General features: G+C 41.1%; 1 protein-coding gene across 1 annotated transcript in view; it reads left to right on the forward strand.

The window, feature by feature from the left end:
* Positions 1–26065, forward strand: part of LOC311052676 (ephrin type-B receptor 1-like) — a gene marked incomplete at its 3' end in the record, with an annotated part of 89757 nt that overhangs the window by 37689 nt on the left and 26003 nt on the right. Inside the window, exons 6-9 of the mRNA XM_084067762.1 lie at positions 4054–4209; positions 10010–10275; positions 14406–14481; positions 17221–17345. Coding sequence (XP_083923888.1) covers positions 4054–4209; positions 10010–10275; positions 14406–14481; positions 17221–17345 — 623 coding nt within the window. The remainder of the gene's footprint in view (positions 1–4053; positions 4210–10009; positions 10276–14405; positions 14482–17220; positions 17346–26065) is intronic.

Raw genomic sequence — 26065 nt, forward strand, 5'->3', positions numbered from 1 at the left:
TATAGGCATGGGAAAGAAAATGTCTCTCTTCTTCTATTTGTTTTTTTCTCCTTTCTCTGTTCTTTCCTCTGTCTCTCCAATAATTGCCTCTCTATTTATACATTATTGTTTGGAATATGCACACACACACACACACAGGGACACAATTTGTCCCTCTAGACTAATGCATCATTTATAATTCATCGTATGGCCGCGTCGCTTGCCAAAAATAACATCATTTTATGTGCGTCAGGATGGTTACCTGAAAATCAATTATCTTCGCGAAGCGGCGCGGTTGTAGAACGAAATATAAATTAGGCTTAACTCTCTCTCTCTCTCACTCTCTCTCTCTTTAACCCTTTAAGACCTGAGGCCGCTTCTAAGAATTTTCTAAATCCTAACAGTTTTTTGAAAAATATTTTTTCACGATTTTTCAAAAATATCAGATCTACAAGCTCGTAGCGCGGCACTCGGTGCCGCGCTACGAGCTTGTAGATATGATATTTTTGAATAGCAAAAGAAATCTAAAGTGACACAGATGCGTTCCAGGTATTAATGGGTTAAATAAGCACACACAACAACATCAACAGCTTGGAATACTCTTGACAGCTGGACAGGTAAAGATGGAGCAGCAGAGAGAGAGAGCGTGCGAGGTTTAGACATAATGGATAGATAGAGAGAGAGAGAGGGAGCGAGACTTGTGTTGCCATGGTGACATACACCCCATGTGCATGAGCAAGGTTGTTGAATAGATGACCTTGGCGTGCCAGATGTCTACGGTCCTATTCACACACACACACACACGCACACACACGCGCACACACACACACGCACACACACACAAGGTTGTCAAGCCACTGACAGTTCACGGGCAACAAAGAGAGCAGAATGTGTGGAACTCTTAGTCAAGGATGAAGAGACAGATGGAGAGAAACATAATGATGGCAGACAGACAGACAGACAGACAGACAGTAGGGGGAAACGTGGACATCTTTCTTTTCCTGTCATTATAGGGAACATTTTTCAAAAATCCCCCGAGAAACGTTAACAACATGTTCTAAATTGTTCCACCGTTAAAAAAAATAGTAAAAAAATAGCTATAGGGGTCATGTGGTGAGGTTGAGCTCAGGAGGCAAGAGCGGCTGTCTTGGAATCAGAGGTTCTCGGTCCGATCCCCCCCCCCCGTTTGTCCTGCTTGCTCAGTGTCTTTGAGCAAGACACTTAACCCATTAAGACCTGGATCTGTCTCATTTTTAGATTTGAGCTAAAAAGCATTATTTTACACTTTGGGCTATTCAAAAATAGCAGATATACAAGCTCGTAGCGCGGCACCGAGTGCCGCGCTACGAGCTTGTAGATCTGCTATTTTTTAAAAATCGTGAAAATGTGTGCAAATCTTTGAATATATATATTTTTAAAGCGAACATTTGTAACTCAAATCTTTGCTTCTGGGGGGGTCCCTGGAACAAAGTATTTCGATGGGGGTCCGCGGCCAAATACATATAATTTTGGGGGTCCTTGACATGAAAAGGTTTGAGCACCACTGATATAGAAACATACGTTTTTGAGAATACTATTAAAAAGCGCTTCTGACAAAACCAGCTAACTCCATTGGATCCTCAAACTTTCTGCTAAACCGGCTACGTTCACCAAAGGGGGGGTGGAGTTAGCTGGTTTTGCTGACTCCAGGCTCCACCCCCTTTTGACCTCCATCCTCATTGTGAGCTTTGAGGTCCATTCAGCTGTTCTTATCGACGATGAACAAAACCTCATAAATGAACATTTTGGAGTTAGCTGGTTCCTCTGGTGACAGAGCAGTGCTGTTTGTCTTCTTCTCTCATCCACTGCTTCTGTTCTTTAGTCTTATTTTCATTGACTCACTGTCAAACTTCTTTTTTTTAAATACTATTTTTGCGCATGGCCTACTTAACACCCCTCCCCCTCCCCCTTGTCTTACAACAGCATGACTTTACGTTGGATGTCCTGTTCCTTCCTTTCAGGCGTTTAGCTTGTCATCCAGCACATCTCAAGGTGCAAATAGCCAATAGCATTCATTTGAACCAGTAAAACGTAAAAAGTGCAAGAGATGGCAGAATCGTGCTGAGATCCTATAACTACATCCAGAAAATAACATCAAAGTGCCTCATTTTGTTTTACTCAGCCATTTGACAGCCTGTAGTTAAATCTCTCTCTCCTTTCACCGTCTTATTTTCCTACCCAGCATTTTTCAACCTTAAAGGGATAGTCCACCCCCAAAATGACTTTTTTTTGATTAGTCACTCCATGGAGACTTGAATTCATGGATATTGTTTTGTTTTTGTCGCATTCCTAAACCAATAATCTGATGACCGGCAGCGGTTCCGGTATAGGACACACAAGAGTCTCCTTTGCGTTTCCGACCTACCGGAACCGCTCCAGTCCGGGAGGCAGTGGTTCAGGGGTAGAGTGAATGGAAACCGCAAGATTCCCAGTTAGATCCCGGGCTGACTAATCGATAAAAATAAATTTAAAATGGGGTGAACTATCTCTTTAATATACAGTGTTCACATTGATCCTAAAAGAGATGTGTGGAAAGTACAGGTACAGTACAGTATACAGGAAGCCTATATACACTGTATAGGCTACCTGTATTACCTGTATACAGGTGTCACTGCCAGGAACACGTGTCCAGCCTCAAACTTCGAGTAAAGTTTGTCATCAATTCAGACAGTAAATCAACACATACTGTAGAGACAGTTCTAGGAATGTAAATGTTTGAAATTAAGGTAACAAATACTGCAGTCTGCAGCTGAGAATTGGGGCATTGAAGAGCTGAATCCTCAGGAGAAAATGCAAAATGCAGGCAGGTAAATTAGTAACACTCAGTCAACTGCTTATCTTTAAAGGGATCTTGAACAAACCACTTAATAACTTCCCCAGCCTTATCCGCAGTAGAAAAATGCACGAGTAGTGCTGGGCAGCAATGTCTAATTGTACAGTAGTAGCAAAGGCCCTCCGTGGATATGTGCAATGTTAATGGTTAAAAAACTCATACTGTTATTTGTTATTGCTGCTATGTAGCGCTCTCTTAGATCGTTTAAAAAAAAATGAATATAATAAATAAAAAATATATAGTAGCCTAGTTGAATGTTAATTTGTGTATTTGTTGTATTTGTTGTATTATATATTTTTTATGTTTGGGGACTACTACGGATGGAACTGAGCTTCTAGCTAAATCTGACATGTTTACATAAAATCAAATGTACAGATGATAATGTCATTGTATGGATGATGTTCATTAACGTGCATTGTCCCTTCCAAATAAACAAATATAGTAAAGTGAAGTAGGACAATAGTCAGTACACAGTACAATCCTGAGTGTGTTAATTTATCCATTTGTAACTCTGACTCGAACTGACGCTAACTCTGTACAAATGGACCCTTAGCTTACAGGCCCATTTTGGTTACATTTGTACAGTCTCAGACATCATTTTTAACCCATTAAGACCTGAAGCCGATTCTACAAATGTCTTCTAAATCCCAACAGTATTCTGAAAAACTGTTTCTACATCAGTGGTGCTCAAACATTTTCATGTCAAGGACCCCCAAAATGATATGTATTTGGCCGCCGACCTCCATCTCAAAATATTTAGTTCCAGGGACCCCCAGAAGCAAAGAATAGAGTTAAAAATGCTCACTCACAAGAATATTTATATTCAAAGATCTGCACACATTTTCACGATTTTTCAAAAATAGCAGATCTACAAGCTCGTAGCGCGGCACTCGGTGCCGCGCTACGAGCTTGTAGATCTGCTATTTTTGAATAGCCAAAATGTAAAATAAGGCTTTTTAGCTCAAATCTAAAAATAACAGTCATCAGTGAACCGAATCTTAAGTTTGGAGGTGTTCTAAACGGACGTTGCAGGAAGTTTATTTTCTCTTCGTTTTTTTTTTATGCCCCAGATTTATCTGATTGTAACCTTACCAGTCCCCTGAAATGGAAACCCCTCAATCCCCCCCACCCCCCCGTGTCCTTTAACTCCAGACTAAACCACACTGTGTCTCTGTTTTCTCTCTCTCTCTCTCTCCACACAGCATGTCCTCAGGGCACCTTTAAGTCTGCCCAAGGAGCGGGCCTGTGCCAGCAGTGCCCGCTGTACAGCCGCTCCACCGTGGAGGCCGCCACGCTCTGTGGCTGCCGCAACGGCTACTACCGCGGAGACATGGACAAACCGGAGGACGCCTGCACCAGTGAGTCTCTCTCAACTTTGAACCTCTCTCAACCCAATGTGCCCTGAAAAAAAACAGTGGTGGAAAAAGTGTTGTTTGAGTGTTTTACTGAAGTAAATGTATCAATGCTGCAATGTAGAAGCACTCCGTTACGAGTAAAAGTCCGGAATTCAAAATCGACTTGAGTAAAAGTACAAAAGTATTGGTATCATAATGTACTTAAAGTACCAAAATTAAAAGTACTAAAATGTTTGAAAATAGCCGATCCACAAGCTCACAACGCGTCGCGATGCGACGCGTTGTGAGCTTGTGGATCGGCTATTTTCAAACACCCGAGGTGGGCTGAAGTGGTTAATGTATGTTTTATAATGTAATCATTTATATCTGCCAAGTAACTACTGCAGTTACTAACGTTTGCAAATAATTGCTGTGGAGTAAAAGTACAACAGTTGCCTCTGAGATGCAGTGGAGTAGAAGTAAAAGTATAGATAGACAATTGAAAACACTCCAGTAAAGCACAAGTACACCTCAAAATTGTACTTAAGTACAGTACTTGAGTAAATGTACCTAGTCACTTTACACCACTGCCGAAAACAGACGACCTACGGTACAAGCCACACAACGTGTCGTGGCGCGACAACGTTCTGAGCTTGTAGATCGGTTTATTTTCGGGCCAGTGACGCCGTCTTACGGCGGAAATCAAACACGTTTTAGAGCAGAGCAGGAGAGCGCTACGTTTCCGCTGCAGCTACAGCAGCGCTGTAGGGTTTGACAAAACGCTGCCGTTCGCTGCCCCAGAGAGATGGGGAAAGTAGGTTGAGACATGAATCAGCTCCGTCTGTCTCTTCCGTTCCACGCAGATTCATACGCACACATAGAAGTGTGTGGGTGCGGGTGTGTGTGCGGGTGTGTGTGTGTGTGTGTGTGTGTGTGTGTGTGTGTGTGTGTGTGTGTGTGTGTGTGTGTGTGCGTGTGTGTGTGTGTGTGTGTGTGTGTGTGTGTGTGTACGTGTGCGTGTGTATGTGCATGCATCTAAGTGACCTGGATACGACAGTGTCGGTTCGGGGTGGGGTGGGGGGGTACATTTTGTATTCATTCATACTGTAGATGGGTCAATAAGACAGTGTTTTAGATTCATGAATGGACCTCCCAGGAAAAGTAAAAAAAAGAATCTCTCTAACGTGTCAATGGAAGCCAGCTGATGCCGTCTCGCCACTGTCAATGTATTCAGCCTGGTCCCAGTTTCCTGCATCTGCATCGGCCGCACTTTTACTGTACTTTGAGACCAACTAGTGTAGCAGAGTGTTTCCAGTGAGCCAACATTCACAATATGATTATGCACCCTGACTCTGTTTGACCAGAATGGAACAGAGCCTTCATTAGTATCATTGGTAACACCTGTGAAAGAAGTAAAGAAGAGGCACAATTTCTTTCCAATATGTGCATAGAGCCTATTGGCCCTCTCCACGCCAAATCTCTTTGCCGAAAATACAACGATTCACTACACGGCGCATCATGAGTTTGTAGATCAGCTATTTTCATTGAATGTTTGCCTATTTTTGCCTAACGTTTGCCAATTATGACATGCCCAGAAGCTGAACGCTATAGTGTCTCCACTCGGTCAACTAAATCACTGCAAATCTGTGTTGTTGACTGGTGTCATCTCGAAAGTCATCATTCCAGTCATCTTTTTCACATTAATGACATCTTCCTGTATATTATTTACCTAGAGGAGCATATCATGGTCCATATACTATACTGTCATGCACGGTATATTCCAGCTGCTATGCTCATGCACCTTATTGTCAGTGGTGGAAAAAGTACTCACATTTTCTACTTAAGTAAAAGTATCAATACTGCAATGTAGAAATACTCTGCTACAAGTAAAGATAGTAAATTCAAAATTTACTTGAGTAAAAATACAATAGTATTGGTATCAAAATGTACTTAAAGCACCAAAAGTAGAAAGTACTCATCATTCAGAATGTCCCATTTCACAAGTTTTCAAATGTATACAATGTATAAAAATCTTTTGAAAATAGCCGATCTACAAGCTCACAATGCGTCGCGATGCGACGCATTGTGATGCGACGCGACGCATTGCGATGCGACGCATTGTGTTATACTGTGTGGTTTCACAAATGTCAACGAGGTCATCGTGACCTTGTTGACATTAATTGTCCGCCTTTGAAAGTCGGTAATGTATGTTTTGTAATAATAATCAAAATCTACAAAGTAACTAGTAACTCAAGTTTTCAAATAATTGTAGTGGAGTAAACGTACAATATTTGCCCCTGAGATGTAGTGGAGTAGAAGTAAAAGTCTTGAAATTTGGAAATACTCCAGTAAAAGTATTAAATATATACCTTGTTGTCTGTTTTTTCTTTCTCTTTTTGGAAACAATCAAAACAATGGAGCTTGCACAAAAACACATTTCAATCACTGTTTCACACCTGTAAATCTGTGATGTGGCAATAAAGATGATTCAGATTATGATTCTGATACGGTAGAATTCGACAAGAATTACAGTTCTCACGTGACATCAGGAATATAGGACTGTGAAAAAGATTGGCACGTATAACTCCAATATAAAGTATTTTCTATGTACTATTGGAGGTAAACTGTAACCGACAATCAGTTTAGTGACACGGAACAGTGAACTCTCACTGTGGATGCCTGTCTGACAGAAAATCGAATTGCATCAGCAACCGTGTGTGTGTGTGTGTGTGTGTGTGTGTGTGTGTGTGTGTGTGTGTGTGTGTGTGTGTGTGTGTGTGTGTGTGTGTGTGTGTGTGTGTGTGTGTGTGTGTGTGTGTGTGTGTGTGTGTGTGTGCGTGCGAGTGCACCTGCGTGCGTGCGTGCGAGCGAGCGTACGTGCGTGCTTGCGTGTCTTTGAAGTAGCATAGTGGAGGAAAAAAAGCCTGGGAAACTTCTTGTTAAAATGGGTTCATCACTCATCACTCTTTTTCTTGACCTGCCATATTAACAAGAAGAGCAGTATTTGGCTGGACCATGGCCGTACAAAGGGTTTTTATACATGCCACGGTTGGATGTCAGTTTCTTCTTCAAATTTCCCCTTTAAATATGGCTGACAGACAGACAGACAGACTGACAGGGAAGGTAATAGTGTGCCAGGTGGAGTGAGTCATTAAAAGCTCCTCTGTCTACTGACTAGTTAGAACATTGTGTGCCGAACGCCAGTTCCCCAGTCCAATATCACTGTAATACTAGTTGAATACTATACAGCCACAATGATAACACTGCTGCTATTGATCCTAAAAGTCTTTAGAGGACCATACATGTAATTATATAGACATAGCTTCGACCATCCATCGTTTGGTCAATCCGTAAGCCAGGTATAACACTATTATTCATGGCTCTCGTTTTAATGGGAGTCTTCTGGCATTATGGAATTGACTTATGCTTCGACCTCTCATAACATTGTCAGTATCACCCCAACTCTAGCATCCGGTTGTACACAAATGTGTTTGCTTGGCATTTCCAAACACAAAGTATATGCACCTACCGTACCATTTTCCAATGCCGTTCACTGGCAACTCAGTTCTACTGCTTCAAGACTGTTCTGCTCACACCTCGACGCGATATAGACTAAACTAAACTAAACAATAATGGTTAGGTGGGAAATATAATATTGTACATGTGCCCGGCGAGTGTTCCCTGCAAATCCACTCTCACACACGCCACTCGTCACAGATGTTAAGGATGCTACATCTGAGATGTAGCATCCTTCTGCGTTCATGTATCTCACAGTGTCTGTTCCCACAGAATCACGTGAGTGTCACACACTGAATCCTTCCCACTTGAATCTCGTCAGTTCCAAGGTGAATCTCATTTGGCATGATGAGTTCTGAGTCACCAATCTCATGACATCACTCGTACTCACTAATGCCAGAAATGCCAGAACAACAATCAGCTGGACAGGAATCGAATACTCAGCTGCAATATCAGGTCCTAATAATTGTAATATACATATTTACTGGTCCAATCTGACCTAATCGTGGCGGGGGTCTTCAGAGGTGCGCTCCCCCACTTCCAAAATTAGCACTACAACTAGGGGTGTGCCGATATATCGTCCCGCGATATATCGCGATACGTTTTCGCGACGATATGTATCGTTTTGGGGAAAAAAAATATCGTTTTTGATTTTTTTTTTCTTTTTTTTTTTCTTTTTTTTTTTTTTTAACAATCATAATAATCAGGCATGCAAACGGCCCCGAAGTGAAAAGAGTGACAACATGTTTTTTTTTCGGGTCAGGTGTCATACTATTTGGATTCAAAACGGCTATTGTAGCTGAAAAGCTACAAGTTTGCATGTCTGAATAATGCAAAAACAGAATTATTTGTTTGCATTTTCTTTTTTTCTCCTCCATATATTTTCATAATAAAAAAAGTGCGTATCGTATCGTATCGAAATCGTATCGAAGTTGTGAGCCAAATATCGTATCGTATCGTTTCGTGAAATTAGTGTATCGGCACACCCCTAACTACAACACTGATTGTGTGGCTTGTGACGATTGGGTCCAATATTTAGTTCAGAGACCACGGGGTTAAACAAGAATGGTTCAGAAGCTGTGTTCACATTCACTTTTCCACTGGAAATAATAGACTCAAACCTGCTTCCGCTCTCCTAAAAAGGCGGCGACCTACTTCACGCAGTTACGGGAAGTAAACCGGAGATGGCATGTCTTTCTTTTTTTTTTGTATAGGCTCAAACAAATTGGGAAAATGAACTGGAGCAGGAAATGGGTATATGGCACCTTCTGGAAACCTGGGGCTTCAGTGACACACAGACTAGACTAGAGTATATTGGCTAAAAGTCATTGCATGACGAATGATGAAGTCATCGTGGACATTTTCATTTTGTTCGTAATTCGGTCCTTTATTCAGGGACTATTCATGGCTAGATGCCTCGATTCCATCAATCAATAATTCTTCACAATGAAATTTAGTGTATTGAATTACTTATCTCAAGCGAGTTTCAAGTATCTGCAAGTTGATTTTCATACCATAGAGAATCTAATGGCTTCCTCGAAAAAATCAAACAAACCACAGTATGCTTTGGAAAATGGTTGGCAGTAATGGCAAGAACCGTTCACATCTGCGAGAGTGACACATGAAAAATCCATGATCCAATATGAAGACAATTTTGAAGAGAAAACACTGTTTTGCACTGTTCTCTACAGTGTAGAAGTACTCTGTTGAGTAAAAGGCCTGCGTTCCAAATGTTACTTGAGTAACGTGTTGTGAGCGGCTATTTTCAATTAGCCTATGTATAAAATAGGGCTAAAGTGGTTAATGTATGTTTTATAATATAATAATGTATCTGCTAAGTAACTAGTAACTAAAGCTGTCAAATAATTGTAGTGGAGTAAAAGTACAATATTTGCCTCTGAGATGTATGGAGTAGAAGAAAAAGTACAGAAAATTTGTAAAAGTAAAAATACCTCTTAAGTACTTAACCCATTGATACCTGGAACGCATCTGTGTCACTTTAGATGTCTTTGGCTATTCAAAAATAGCAGATATACAAGCTCATAGCGCGGCACCGAGTGCCGCGCTATGAGCTTGTAGATCTGCTATTTTTGAAAAATCGTGAAAATTATTTTTTTATATTATTTTCCAAAAAACTGTTAGGATTTAGAAAATGTTTAGAAGCGGCCTCAGGTCTTAATGGGTTAAGTACAGTACTTGAGTAAATGTACTTAGTTACTTTACACCACTGTGTCTCACTCCTCCTCAACTTTGTTGTTCTGTGTCTCTCTGTCTGTCTGTCTGTCTGTCTGTCTGTCTGTCTGTCCAGGCGTTCCCTCGGCGCCTCGCAACGTGGTGTCGGTCGTCAACGAGACCTCGGTGGTGCTGGAGTGGCACTCTCCCCGGGACACCGGTCACCGCGACGACCTGGCCTACAACGTGCTGTGCCGCCGCTGCCGCAGCGGCGAGCGGCGGGCGTGCCAGCCGTGCGACGACAGCGGCGTGGCCTTTTCTCCGGGCAGGCAGGGGTTAAAGGAGACGCGGGTGGAGATCAGCAAGCTGTGGGCGCACACGCCCTACACCTTCCACATACAGGTGAGGAGATGTATTTTTTCTTTCTTACGTAATATTTGACAATGTGGCCAATTTGGTATTAACCCATTAAGACCTGAGGCCGTGTCTAAAAAAATCAAAATCCTAACAATTTTTCGGAAAAAAATATAAAAAAAATAATTTTCACGATTTTTCAAAAATAGCAGATCTACAAGCTCATAGCGCGGCACTCGGTGCCGCGCTATGAGCTTGTATATCTGCTATTTTTGAATAGCCAAAGACATCTAAAGTGACACAGATGCGTTCCAGGTATCAATGGGTTCAAGGGATAGTTCACCCAAAAAATAACTTTTTTTCTATCGATTAGTAATCTCTCAAGAACAGATTCTGCTCTGCGTTGGAATCTGTCGGGGAGGGTTCATCATAACGTGTACACAATGGGCGTGCCTTCAGATCAGGAAGCAGGCCGCGCTTTGCCCAATCAAATGTAGTGGGCGGGATTCACGCGTCCGAAACTAATTTAACAATAGCGTCCGCGGAGCAGACAAAACCACGGAAAGATATTCACATTTTAACTTGCTCTTTCATCATAGAGGGGTGGGCTTATAACCAAAACGATCCATGTTCTCTGGGAGAGGTGGTGTTAGGGTTCGGTGTAGAAATATTGTTAGTGGGAATGAAAACATAGTCGCACCACCAGAAGTGATGCGCTGAAGGCAGACCAAAACCCCGGTTTCCTTGCGCACGTGTGCTACGTTTTCTTCCTCCCAGAGCCAACTGACATAGTGTCAAACAGCAGAGGTCGCTGTTTTTCCTTTTCAGTTGGCTCTGGGTTCCCAGATTGATCGATTAGTCACTCCATGGAGACTTGAATTCATGGATATTCTTTTGTTTTTGTCGCATTCCTAAGGCTAAATGACTAGCGGACCGGTAGGCAGCGGTTCCGGTAGGAGACACAAAGGAGAACTCTTTATGTCTCCTACCGGAACCGCTGCCGGTCATCAAATTATTGGCCTAGGAATGCGACAAAAACAAAAACAATATCCATGAATTCAAGTCTCCATGGGGTGACTAATCCATAGAAAAAAGTCATTTTGGGGGTGAACTATCCCTTTAAAAAGGTATTAAAAGTCTTTAAATTGTAACTTTAGAAATGCTTTATACTATTATACTGTATGTTGGTTTGTTTACTGTTGAGTGAGAAAACAATGTTGGACATTAAGATAATCATCTTGGGACCCCCCCAAAATAATTTCCCAATTTGGGAACCACTGTTGTAGAACACTTGAATGATCCCATTAAATCTTAACATCTTAATCTCTTCAAACACAGATGTTCCAACTGTGCAAAGTCCTGCAACTGGACGTCAAATAAATGATACATCGTTAACAAAGACAGTCGGAGTTAAAGGAGTACTTCACCCATTTGAAACCTTATCTTCGTATAATTCGTCCTCACTAATGCTCATTATAAGATGGCACGCTGTAATTTGCGTCGACTCTCTGTGACTTAGAGGTGGACAGTTGCCTTCCGATGACATCATCAGTGGGGTTCCAAGTTAATGCTGTCTCTTCCTGGACAGTTAGCATGCTAAAATAGAAGCCTTTGTTCTTGCATCAATTCAAAAGTATATGTTTGTAATCTTGTATGAAATGACCACTAAGGATGTCGTTGGTATTAAAGCAGGTTTGAGTAGTAGAGTAGACAGAAATGGTGCCATAATGTGCATTAGTGAGGACCAATAATATGAAGATAAGGTTGTGATGACAATTTCTATTCCCTTTAATGAGAATTTTCAAAAGGGCTTAATGGGGTTAAGAAGTTATTCAGCATGTAAAATAAGCCTGTGACAACACATTGCCTGGGGCAAAATATTTTATGTATATATACTGTATTACTGGAAAACTATAGTCTTGTCTTTAGTCTGCTAATTTAGAGTACAGGGAATTGCAGCTGAACACCATATTGAGATGGTAGCCATACAGTACATACATAACATAACATAACACACTAAATATGTAATAATCTGCATTTAAAAAATTAAAGTCTGTGTTAGCTTCTTCACATTTCAACATCATGGACACAAACATTGTTTTATCTATCTTGAAGTTATGGTTAAAGGCCTAATATGGAAGGCCAATATTATTTTTGCTCGTAAAAGAGCTTGAGCTCATCATACTGTACAAGGATGGGCAGTATACAGTATGTATGTTATTGTCTGCGCCAGGCCGAAAGGCATTTTTTTATATTACTCCCTCAGATTTTATCCAAATTTCACGCAAATCGGTACACATGATCTCCATCTAGTCATGTGATCACGACGGATCCGTTTGATTTTTCATATTCCATCCTGATTGGTTAAGATTGACATCTAAACTTTGCAGGAGTGGCCCGTTTTGAACACACACACACATATATATATATATATATATATATATATATATATATATATATATATATATATATATATATATATATATATATATGTATATATGTGTATATATATATGTATATATGTATATATATGTATATATGTATATATATATATATATATATATATATATATATATATATATATATATATATATATATATATATATATATATATATATATATATATATATATATATATATATGTATATATGTGTATATATATATGTATATATGTATATATATATATATGTATATATATATATATATATATATATATATATATATATATATATATATATATATATATATATAATAACTCCTACAAATGTTTTCCAAACATCACGCAAATCGGTACACATTATCTCTATAGTCAAGTGATCGAGACGGATCTGTCCGAATTTTTCATAATCCATCCTGATTGGTGAATTCCCAACATTGCTGGCCGACAATAACCTACCTGACCTGGCGGAGACCAAAGCGCTCCGAGGAGCACTTTTTCTAGTTTGTACGGTAGCGCATGAAGCCTATAATAAACTATTGTGTTTCGGTTTAGATATGACTAATCTAGCCCATAGTGGATATGAAACAAATCATATACAGGGCTCTGATTGGCTCCAAATCCAACCAAATTCAGTCAGATATATGGTGCGGTTCTTCCACCTTAATGGTAACAGTTTGTACCAGGCACTGCTCCAGCACTGGGACAGAGTTAACAAAGTGTGATGAAGTGTGGAGCAGGGGTCTGGGCAGCCAGACTACATATCGCCTCTGTCGGGAAGAAACCTCTTATCTCCATATTTTAACTCTTTTATTTGTGTTTTTTGGTAAATTAACGCCCTACTTGATCACGCTACAGCGTCACACAAAAGATCTACAAGCTCACGGTGCATTTAGGCCCGTCACAATTACTACATAATCGTCTAATTGCAATTATTTAAGATAATCGCAATTATTTTTGCATAATCGTCATAATGGTTTCCATGTTGATGTATTTTCACGCATTTCCAAATATAAAGAAATAGCAGAAATAGCTGATCTACAAGCTTACAACGCGTCACTTCGTGACGCGTTGTAAGCTTGTAGATCAGCTATTTCTGTAGCTAAATAGCTGATCTACAAGCTTACAACGCGTCACTTCGTGACGCGTTGTAAGCTTGTAGATCTGCTATTTCTGCATGTATTAAATGATTAAATATGTCAATAATTGAATTGCATATTTAAGTTATTTGTCATATCATCCCTGTGGAATTTTTTTATCACGAAGCCTAAATGTCAAATAGAAATAAAAAACTGCAGTCATATGTTCCCATGTTCAATGCCAAAAGCACAATTAAATCGTTAATCGCAATTATTTGTGTGACAATTAATCGTCAACTTAAACGTGTAATCGTGACAGCCCTAGGCGCGTTTTGAGCTTATAGATCTGCTACTTTTGCCATTTTTGAATTTGAATCCCGAAAAGTTACATTTTTGGACATACAAGGTTTCCACCCCGACAGAGAGACGATTTGAAAGTTGCTTGTGATTATTTTTTACCAGCAAGCAAGGTCTGCCCTCAAATATTGGCGCATATAAAGCCTTGATTGAAAACGATGTTGTGCTTGTTAAGGACGATAATAACTATTTGTGTTACGATCTTTAAAGTGGAATTATCGACCGGTTAACTTTGCATACTAAGTATATGGACTGTTCATTTATTTATGTGGAATGTTTTTCTTTTGTTTTTGTTTTTCACGCAGGCCGTAAATGGAGTATCAAACAAGAGCCCTTACCCTGCACAGCAGCTGTCAATCAACATAACGACCAATCAAGCTGGTGAGTGGAAAGTAACGGTCCGGTCTGTGTGTGAGTGTGAGTGTGAGTGTGAGTGTGAGTGTGAGTGTGAGTGTGAGTGTGAGTGTGAGTGTGTGTGTGTGTGTGTATAGTACAATGCAGTGTGTTACAAACAATGTCACAGTGGATTCAAAGGGAGGCTGAAGACTGGGAGAGGAGAGGAGGTTTCAGAGGGAGGTGATGGCTTGGAGACAGTGGTGGAAAGTAACTAAGTACATTTACTCAAGTACTGTACAATTCTGAGCTACTTTTACTTCACTGGAGTATGTCCAAATGTCATTACTCTTACTTCTACTCCACTACACCTCAGAGGCAAATATTGTACGTTTTACTCCAATACAATTATTTGAAAACTTTAGTCACTAGTTCCTTTGTAGATTTTGATTATTATTACAAAATGTACCACATCAGCCCTATTTAAACGTTGGCTATTTGAAAATAGCCAACGTGTCGCATTCTACGTAATGAATACTTTTTACTTTTAGTACCTTAAGTATATTTTAATGCCAAAACGTTTGTACTGTTACTCAAGTGATTTTTTAATAACAGACTTTTAATTGTATCAGAGTATTTTTTTACAATGTCGTATTGATACTTTTACTTAATAAGTAAAACATCTGAGTACTTTTTCCACCACTGGTGATGACTGGTGGAGAGGAGAGGAGCTTTCAGAAGGAGGTGATGACTGGGAGAGAGAGGAGAGAGAGAGAGTGTGTGTGTGTGTGTGTGTGTGTGTGTGTGTGTGTGTGTGTGTGTGTGTGTGTGTGTGTGTGTGTGTGTGTGTGTGTGTGTGTGTGTGTGTGTGTGTGTGTGTGTGTGTGTGTGTGTGTGTGTGTGTGTGTGTGTGTGTGTGTGTGTGTGTGTGTGTGCAGTGAACCTAGTGAACCTGTTATAAGCTTGTCATCTCTCCCTTGTTGTTTCTCCAGTCTATCAATGTCTCAGAGTCCCTCCCGCTCTCCGCTCTCTGTTTATCTTCCTATACCTCCCTGTGTGTTTCTTTCCTCATCCCTCTCTTTGATCCATCTTTTCTTCCCCCGTCCCATCACTCTCTCTCCCTCTTGCCTCTGTTCCCCGTCTATAGCGTCTCTCTTTGTCATCCCCTCCCCTCCCCGCACTGACAGTGTAATTCTCAGAGACTAATAAAAGGGGGGCTGACTTACAGCTCCATCCATATTTTATGGAGACAGGCACAAGTGATGTTTTCCTCTCGCTACTTCCAACTTAGATTTAAAAGCCGCGTTTGCTTTGATAGAAAACACATCATTTACCTCAACTAGGGGGCAAGCGCGCTCGTTCCCAAATGAAAATGATGATTGATTGCCGTGCTAGTTTGCTGTGCAGGTTGCACGGCAAACGGCCACTGTTGGATGAAATCCTCCAATAGGCTCTATGCAGGGGGCGCGGTGGAAGGTCCTGGGTTCGATTCCCGCCAGGGACGCTGTGGGCGCTGGGGGCGTGTCATTCTCCTCCGCGTCATCAGTGCCAATAGAGCATCGCAGTTCCGCCACTTCCTGGTGCCGGAAGTAAATACTCGATGCATTTTTCCCATTGACTTTTCCAAAAATATTTATATCAATCAATTTAAGCCTAGAATCAAGCTATCCAGGATTTTTCTGTGATTTTTTTAAATTTTATATTTAATGATATGATATACTATATTTAATAAATACCCTTTGTTTTGCCGTTTTCAAAAAAGTTTTTTCACAGAATCAAACGTTTTATGGTCATGATTCACCGCTATCCTGGATAGCTTGATTCTAGGCTTAAATTAATTTATATAAATATTTTTGTAAAAGTCAATGGGAAAAATGCATTGAGTACTTACTTCCGGCACCAGGAAGTGGGCGGGAACTGCGACGCTCTATACCCTAGGTGGGGTTGGCGAAAGGGCCTTTCTGTGTGGAGTTTGCATGTTCTCCCCGTGTCCCCTATAGGGTAGGTACCCTCACAAAAACATGCAGTAAGATAGAGACCATCCTGGTCTCTATACTGCCTCCCCCAGATGGAGGAGAAAGGAACTGGTTGGAATAACGTGTTCCTTCCACGCGCTACGTCCTACCAGGGGGAAACTCCCCCCTGTCGGATGATAAGAAGGCTCGTTAGCTCTCATGCATTGAAGGAGGCATGAACTCGGCTCTCCCTAGGCTGGCAGAGGCTGTGTAGCGCCCAGGATTAGGCTACTTAAGACAATTGGCACTGGGTGAAAAAAAGGGGTTGCAAAATCATGGGATAAAACTTTCGGGGAGTTTATTGTCGGGTCAACTTGCAACGGTATTTTGAAATTAGATGACAGAATTAGACAACAGGTCTTGCATAATTACATAATTGTATAAAAAACCTTTTAAATGTTTTAAACTGGAGTTACAATGTTCACGTGGCAGCTGTGTTATGCTGGGACACACCGAGTAAACAGTTAGTAATAATTTGGCACATGAAATACGATGTTTAACAAAAACGTTTTTAGCAGTCCCTGGTGATTAAGACATCTGACTCAGGGCTAATTGTTGTTCCTCATTTATTTTCATGGTTTTAGGTCCCAGGAGGAGAGAATAACATATTTCTCCTGTTGGGTCTGAATCCCTACAAATGTATCATGAAAACATACTGTTAAGACATTCACAATCGTTACACATATTAACAGCCTTGTGTGCGCGCGTGTGTGTTCGTGTGTGCGTGTGCGTGTGTGTGTGCGTGTGTGTGTGTGTGTGTGTGTGTGAACAGCTCCTTCAGTAGTTCCCATCATGCACCAAGTGAGCTCAACAAGCCGCAGTTTCTCACTTTCATGGCCGCCGCCCGAGCAGCCCAACGGGATCATCCTGGACTACGAGATACGATACTATGACAAGGTAGGGATCACAGAATCTGTGTGTGTGTGTGTGTGTGTGTGTGTGTGTGTGTGTGTGTGTGTGTGTGTGTGTGTGTGTGTGTGTGTGTGTGTGTGTGTGTGTGTGTGTGCTTGTACATTTTTCTGTGTCTGTTCACCAGTGGTGGGAAAAGTACTCACATGTTTTACTTGAGTAAAAGTATCAATACTGCAAAGTACTCTGTTAAAGGTAAAAGTTTGGAATTCAAAATGTACTTGATTAAAAGTACAAAAGTAATGACATCAAAATATACTTAAAGTACCAAAAGCAAAAGTACTAATTATGCAGAATGTCCCATTTCAAGTTTTCAAATAGATAGAAATCTTTTGAAAATAGCAGATCTGCAAGCTCACAATGCGTCGCATCGCAACGCATTGTGAGCTTGTAGATCTGCTATTTTCAAATGGCCGAAATGTATACAGAGCTGAAGTGGTTAATGTAGGTTTTGTAATAATAATCAAAACCTACAACGTAACTAGTATCTAAAGTTTTCAAATAATTGTAGTGGAGTAAAAGTACAATATTTGGATCCGAGATGTAGTGGAGTAGAAGTAAAAGTACTGGAAATCGGAAATACTCAAGTAAAGTACAAATAGCTCAACATTGTACGTAAGTACAGTACTTAAGTAAATGTACTTAGTTACTATACACCCCTGTTAACCAAGATATTTCTGCAACCATGCAAGAGAGAGTTATGAAACAGCGTTTATTTTCACTGTGACTATGGGACAAAAATCTATCCACGACCTTGACCTAGTAACATACGGTAAATCATGCATTAACCGTAGGCACTGAAAGGCTATTATGAATTACAAGGGCCAAGGTGATGCGGTCCGCTGGCTGCTTTGTTCTCCCCCTTTTTCAGGTGAATTCGCTTGATGAAGCCAAGAAGAGAGCCATCAAAATATTTAAATATTTCAATTAAAAACCACCCACCAGAAAGAACATATACACGTTCATTTATGTAGATTGGACATAGATATGCATGAGAGACACAATGGCTAGCTAGCGGCTGCTTACTGATGCTGATCTGGTCTAATGGAGTCTTAATATCGTTACGGTCATTGGTCACGCTGAGTCTAATCCAGACAAGAATGTGTTGTCTTGTTCAGTGGCGATTCTATGTTTTCTATGATTCTCTGTTTTTTTTATAATCATGTTTTTAATCATCGTATTTTCTTTTTTTCCAATATATGGCAAGTATATGCAGAATATATGCTGCATATATGTCATATTAAGGTTCATATATGTGCATATATGTGGATGTACAGTGGGTGACCATTGACTTTGTCGCTTTTCATAAGAGAATCACTTCACTCATTTGCCTCACCCGCTTTGCAGTAAATTTAAGTTCCAAATACTACCACAAGGTGCCGCTTTGGAGTCACTTTTTTGTGACAGACAGACAGACAGAGACAGACAGACAGACAGACAGACAGACAGACAGACAGACAGACAGATAGATGTCTTATATTATGATTAATAATAACTAGCAATAATTACGTGTGCTTAGAGCGTTTAAATTGGGTTTTCTGTTCAGCGTCGGGCAGTCAGGAACGCATCTCTGTCATTTTAGAAATGTTCAGACACACATTGGTTTCTGTCTGTCTGTCTGTCTGTCTGTCTGTCTGTCTGTCTGTCTGTCTGTCTGTCTGTCTCAAAAGTCCGTGGAGAGAGACAGACAGACAGACGTCTTATATGTTTTTTTTTCTCGCATCAATTTCTGTATAGTAGGATTCTACCTCTTTCCTCTGTAAATGTAATAGTGCAGTTAGTGTAGCGGTTAAAACTGATGTCCGGTGATATTACGACCCGGGTTCGAATCCCACGCTATGAACATGTTGACCTGTTATTTTTACTTTTACTTCTACTCCACTACATCTCAGAGGAAAATATTGTACTTTTACTCCACTACCATTATTTGAACGCTTTAGTTACTAGTTACTTTGCAGATATAAATCATTACATTATAAAACATACATTATTTGCCCTATTTCACATAGTCTATTTGAAAATGGCTGATCTACAAGCTCACAACGCATTGCGACGCATTGTGAGCTTGTAGATCAGCTATTTTCAAACATTTCAGTACTTTAAGTATATTTGCCAATACTTTTGTACTTTTACTTTGATTGAACTCAAGTAACATTTTGAGTTCATCCATGACCGTAACAGACGACCGTCATGTGATCCATGGCCAACAGCGAGGCGTTTGTTTTCATTCTTATAAGACCGCGTGGCTCATTTATATGCACGTGAAAGTAACTAAGCGGAAAGTAACTAAGTACATTTACTCCATGTCCACTTGTTGCTGACGGTGGTAGTGTAGGAGCAGCGCTGTAAAAGCCCCAAGCGTCATCGGTGCAGGAAAGATGCGTATTTGGTTGTACACACGGAGACGCAAGGGTGGCGTTTTCAGTCGGAATTCAAATCATGATGCAACACTTTGTGAGCTTGTAGATCGGCTATTTTCACTACTTTTATGGGACACTGTTACAACAAAGTAGAATTCATTTGTGAAGAAAGAAAAACCCATTAACAGTTGAAAATAGCCTACACCAGAGGTTTTCAACCAGTGGTCCGGGGACCACCAGTGGTCCTTGAGGGGGTTCCAGGGGGTCCCCAGCCAAATTAATAGTTAGCAACCAAATTGACCCTTATGTGTCTGTAACTCTTAATGTACAAATGGAACCAAATGGACCCGTCAGGGTCCATTTGGTTCCATTTGTACACTCTCAGAGTTAAATGAACACTGATGATGATGATACAGTGTAGATTGGGACGCCCAAGAAATCTAAATGGTTGAGTCCCTGGCATATCTTTTCAAATGGGGGTCCCTGGGCTAATATGCGTCAATTTGGGGGTCCTGATGGGAATAAGGTTGAAAACCACTGGCCTACACCATTTCTGCCCATCTAACTTCATGTAGGCGCATTAAAAATATCAAAATTGGCTGCTCTGAATTTGTATCTGAACAAATACTTTGATAGAAGAGATAGGCCTACAGAGGTACTGTAGGGGGAGGGGGAACCTGATAGCAGAGTTCCTCACTTGGCTTATTTGGAATAGGCTGCATTTCATTAACATAACCGGTTTGGCAAGAGACTGGGCCAGTGTTGTAGACTAGTGCTAATTTTGGAAGTGGGGGAGCGCGGTTCTTGAGCGGATTGGAGTTTTTTTGTTGTTACTTTATTTCGGTTTTAGGGTTAAGCTCTGATCCACCCGTCCCCCCCTCCCACGAAAGCCCCCCGACCCCCCGCACGCAACCACTCCGCTGCGCTGCGCCAGGCCGCGCTGCGCTAAAACGCACTGTCTGTGCCTGTGGTGGCCAACTGAAAGCTATAATAACATAGTAGTATGACAAGGGTGCAATTATATTCAATGATATTCAATTGTTTTGTGGAAAACACATGGCTCATCATGCTTAATTAAAGAGAGACTCACTTGCCTTTTCTTAGTGCTTTTCATTGTTTGGACCGCAGAAATTGTAAACATTTAGCCAATATTCGATCATCATTAAATAACAGACAGTGAACTGGTTGGTGACAGCATGTCATGGATAGCACATTAATTCTTAAACAATATTGAGGAGGAAATAAGTATAAACGAGGAAATAAAATAAAACAAACCAAAAAGACGCCAATAACCCCTGTCTTATAAAAACTGCCAAAATGGGTCGGGGTTATCTGACATGACAGGCTGTGCCACTTTGGTTTTTGTGCTTTCTGCCGTGCGATGTGCTCGCAGCCAAGTCTTGACATAAGGCTCTGGATTCCAGGACCTGAGCGGAGGTCCATGAGCGGAGGTCCATGCTGTCTAATAAACATCAGAGCCGACACACGTTCTGTATGCAGTCGCGAACGGAGTGATGTTATTATGAGGTTCAATGTTCATAAAATGCTTCACAGATGATCCGATCATCTTTATTTTTAAATTGATGATGAAAGCCGCACACGCAAAATGGGGGTCCCCAATATGGTTATTTTGGGGGGTCATGGCCTGAAAAAAATTGAGAACCCCTACTTTGATGCATCTCTCTCTCTCTCTCTCTCTCTCTCTCTCTCTCTCTGAGAGACCTTGTCTTTGTACAGAGAGAGAGAGAGCGCATCTGGATAAAAAAAGAGACTTTGTCTTTGTATAGAGAGAGAGAGATAATTAACATAACCGGTTTAGCGATGAATAGACTGGACAAGGAGCACATGTCGTTGAAGAGTTTTTTGGTTTGCAGTTTACTTAAGTAAAAATAGCAATACTGCAATGTAGAAGTAGCCTACTCTGTTACGAGTACCTAAAGTATATATAGTAGGCCTATATTATATTAATTTCTCTCTCTCTCTCTCTCTCTCTCTCTCTCTCTCTCTCTCTCTCTCTCTCTCCGCCAAAAATAGACTAAAATGTTAGAAAATAGAGTTGCATCGCGACTCTTTGTGAGCTTGTAGATCAGCTTTTTTTTTGCCTATTTAATAGCCACGCTGAAATTGCATCTGAACAAATAGCCTGCCTTGATAGACCCCCCCCCCCCCCCGCTCAAAGAAAGAGACACACGGCATAAGTGCACACATAGAAAGCACAGAACGTATGACCCCAGTATATATTATATATATATATATATATATATATATATATATATATATATATATATATATATATATATATATATATATATATATATATATATATATATATATATATATATATAGTGCCACTGAACCACCACCACAGAAATACAATTTGTCAATTCAAATGAGCTATTGGCAAGAGAAAAAAATACGTTTATTTTCCCGTCTCGTTTTATCAATTAAGACGTTAAAATTAAACTAATGTTAAGCGCAGCATCATGCTATCTAACTTTATTTGCTTAATATTTTGCTTAATATAAATGTCACATCTTGTACTGTAAGCAACAGACAGGATCTTTCTCTGTCTTTCTAGGAAAAACAGTGCCTAAAAACCCCAAAACAAACAATTTTGCTATTCAAATGAGCTATTGGCATGATAAAACATACGTTTACATTTTCCAAAGCAAGTGTCAAAACATAATAAAAAAGTGTAAAGTAATGTATGTACAGTTTGGAGAGGATATACAGTAACTAGTAACAAATATATTCTTGCTGTCTGCTGTGGGCTGTAGGCAGCTGTAGGCAGTAGACCGCTGCTGCCCCTAGTGGCACAGAGTGGAAATCATACATGCCCTGCATGAAACGCATGAGAAGAATGAAAAAAAACGACAAAGTCAATGGTCACCCACTGTATAGGAAATATGTGTCTCATATATAGCTTATATATGTCAATATATATGCCACATATATGGATATATATGTACATATATGCAGGCGGACAATTTCAAATATGTCACATATATGATAAACATATTTGTTGCATATATAAAAACATATATGTTCATATATTTCCTTCCCCCCCTGTTGGCAGAGGCAAAACTCGCCTATGGTCTTTGAGAAAGCTCTATATTACACTCTAAAAGCTGACTGAAAAACACAAAACAAAAAAAAACATCTAACGGTACTGTAGCTCAGGTTCAAGTCAAAAGAAGTCCTCGACTGGTTTGATAAGCCTGGGCGGGGCTTATCAATAGACAGATATTACCTTCTCTCCATTCCTCTCTCCTCCCTCACATCACATTTTTTACTCTCCATCATTGAATTCTGCCCCAACTATTTCTATATTCCTTCTCTCTCTCTCTCCTCTTCTCTCCTCCTCCCCTACCTCCACACTCCCCCTCCTCTCTCTCCTTTCTAGCCTACTACTGATAACCAGGTTTTTTAATGTAGTGAATTAGATATGGCAGTGGGAGACAAGGTTCTACCCCCCCCCCAACCCCCCATTACTTATCTCCCTCAACCAGGCATGGCCCAGACCGACTGCCCCGAACCAACCTTAAAGCCCCCCCACACACACACACACACACACACACAGCCCTAAATCCTCTCCCGCCCCCCCACCCTGAGCCCTGCAGCCTTGTCCCATGCAGCTTCACCTCTCCCAGCACACAACCCTGTCATTTTAATGCCTTCTTCTTGCAGGTATAGTATAGTTACTGTGTGATTCCTGAAGGTTCTGGGCTATACGCTGTCAGCGACAGCATGCTAAATGAAACAAGAGCCTCCTGTGGGGATGTTGCAATATCAAACATTGTGGTTCACACACAGACACACACACACACACACACACACACACACACACATAGACACACGCACACACATTCTTCTCCCCTTATCAAAATCTGCTCGCCTTCTTTCTTCACCTGCCTCACATCTCTCCCTTGCATTATCCATGGCACTTCATTTCAACATTTAAAAGTGTAGTGGGGGGGCAAAAGTGAAGGTCTAGACACAAATAAACATAAAGAACTAAGTCTCCGTCGGCTGGAAACCTCATTTTGTCCAAAACTGTTACTTTTCAGGATTCAAATTCAAAAATAGCAAAAGCAGCGGATCGACAAGCTCGAAACGCGTCGCTTCGCGCCGCGTTTCGAGCTTGTAGATCTGCTGCTTTTGAGGCTTTTGTGTGACGCTGTGAAGTAGGGCGAGTGCCAGACTTTATTTCTGGCTGTGTTCTGCCCAGTCAGTGCCCAGTGCCAGAGATTTTTCGATTTTCAAGTAGTCACAGAATATTTATCTCCAGTATGATGGATCCCCCTGATGGTTGCTAATCACAAAATAAAAAATATGTCATTTGCGACCTCCCGTTCCCTTTATTCCACCTTTGAAAATAGCACGTCTCGGCCAAACATACATAGTAAAAAAGAAAAAGTACACAGGAGCCGAGATACAGGACTTTTAAGTAATAAGTTAACCAAGATGTCAATGCAGCAGCAAATCTTCGGATCCACGTTATCTTGGGTTCTGGACGTTCCAGAATGAGTTAATTTACGAAAATACACAAAAAGTTAAAATATGGAGATAAAAGGTTTCTGCCCCACCGCCTTACCATGCACTTAGCAGTGGCAGAGCTTTGCGGGGTGCTGGGGGGGGGGGGGGGGGGGGGGGGGGGGGGGTGCTGGGGGGGGGGGGGGCCTGTCACATTGACCTTTATTTTATGTGAGGACTGTGCGCAGTGCACAGGCCCCGCCCCCACGGCGTGTCGGATGGGCCCATAAAGCGTAACACATTGGTTAGTGAAAGGTGATACATGGTCGCTTTTAAAGCCTTGCCGCCATAAACCCTCAGTTACAGTTACATTCAATGGTAGGCCTATGTGGGATTACAGTCACGGTCGGTAGAAAAATCGACAAAGTTGATTTGCGTCATGACCGTAGATTAAGAAAGGGATGATATTGAAATGTTGTTTTGCACGAGTAGTTGGTTTATTTGCAGTTTACTGTAAAAGGGGAGCTGACTTACAGCTCCATCAGTATTTGATGGAGAGAGGCACAAGTGATGTTTCCTCTCGCTACTTCCAACTTAGATTTAAAAGCCGCTTTTGCTTTGTTAGAAAACACATCATTTACCTCAACTAGGGGCAAACAACTAGGTTAACTCACAGTTAACTTACAACATGCACATTTACAATTGAATCGCCTCCATTGTCTCCAAATGTATTCTGGGTACAATCGTCATCAACAGCTGTCCACCTGGCGGCCATTAAGTCATCATCAGTCACTTGTCAACAGTGAGTACAGGTGCAGCATTGACAACGTAGTAGCCTAATCATTACATTACATTACATTACATTACATTACAGTAATTTAGCAGACGCTTTTATCCAAAGCGACTTACAATAAGTGTATTCAACATAGGTAGGGAACGAAACTACTAATCACCAGAAGTCTTAAGTGCATTTTCTGCAAAAACAAGCAACCAAGAGTATACCTAGCGCTAAGGTAAAAGTGCAATATATCAGCTACCTATTTCCCTAAACAGATGAGACAAAATAGCAAAATCAAATGAGCATGAGCTAAAACAAATAAGTGTATCGACTAAACAAGATCCAATAAACAATACAACAATAGAAAACAAGCGTTCGTACAACTAGTTAACAACAAGTAGGCCAGGCAGAGAGGAAGGGTAGTGTTTCCTGAAGAGGTGGGTTTTCAGCCTGCGGCGAAATATGGGCAGTGACTCTGCTGTCCTAACATCAGTGGGAAGTTCATTCCACCACTGTGGGGCCAGAACAGAAAAGAGTCGTGACCGTGTGGATCGGCCAGAAGGGCCCTTGATTGACGAGGCAATCAGTCGCCCCGAGGTGGCAGACCGAAGTGGTCGGGCAGGGGTGTAGGCATCGACCATAGCCCGGAGGTAAGAAGGAGCTGTTCCTTTCACTGCCCTATAGGCTAGCACCAGGGTTTTGAACTGGATGCGAGCCGCTACGGGGAGCCAGTGTAGAGAACGGAGAAAGGAATGGTGGGGGACTGGTCAGGAGAAAGGGGGGAGGCATAATCATGAGCAGAATCAGCAGATACAAACATAAAAGTGGAGCAAAAATATTTGAAGACAGAAACTCTAAACTTCCCAAAACATGCATAGTTTGTTCGCCCTCATCCTCCACCTGTTGCAAACGCGTTAGTGATAATACACTCTGCCCCCCCCCCCCGGCCTGGTTTTGACTTGTTCCGCCAGCCACTGGTACTTAAATCAACAAAGTACTGGCAGTTCTACTTAAGTACTTAAACACTCTCTGCCTCCCAATGCAGTGCCAACCCCATTAGGCTTAATGCCTCCCCCTTTCTCCTGACCTGTCCCCAC

The sequence above is a fragment of the Gymnoscopelus microlampas genome (genome assembly GCF_963454915.1).
Source record: "Gymnoscopelus microlampas genome assembly, chromosome: 9".
Taxonomy (NCBI): domain Eukaryota; kingdom Metazoa; phylum Chordata; class Actinopteri; order Myctophiformes; family Myctophidae; genus Gymnoscopelus; species Gymnoscopelus microlampas.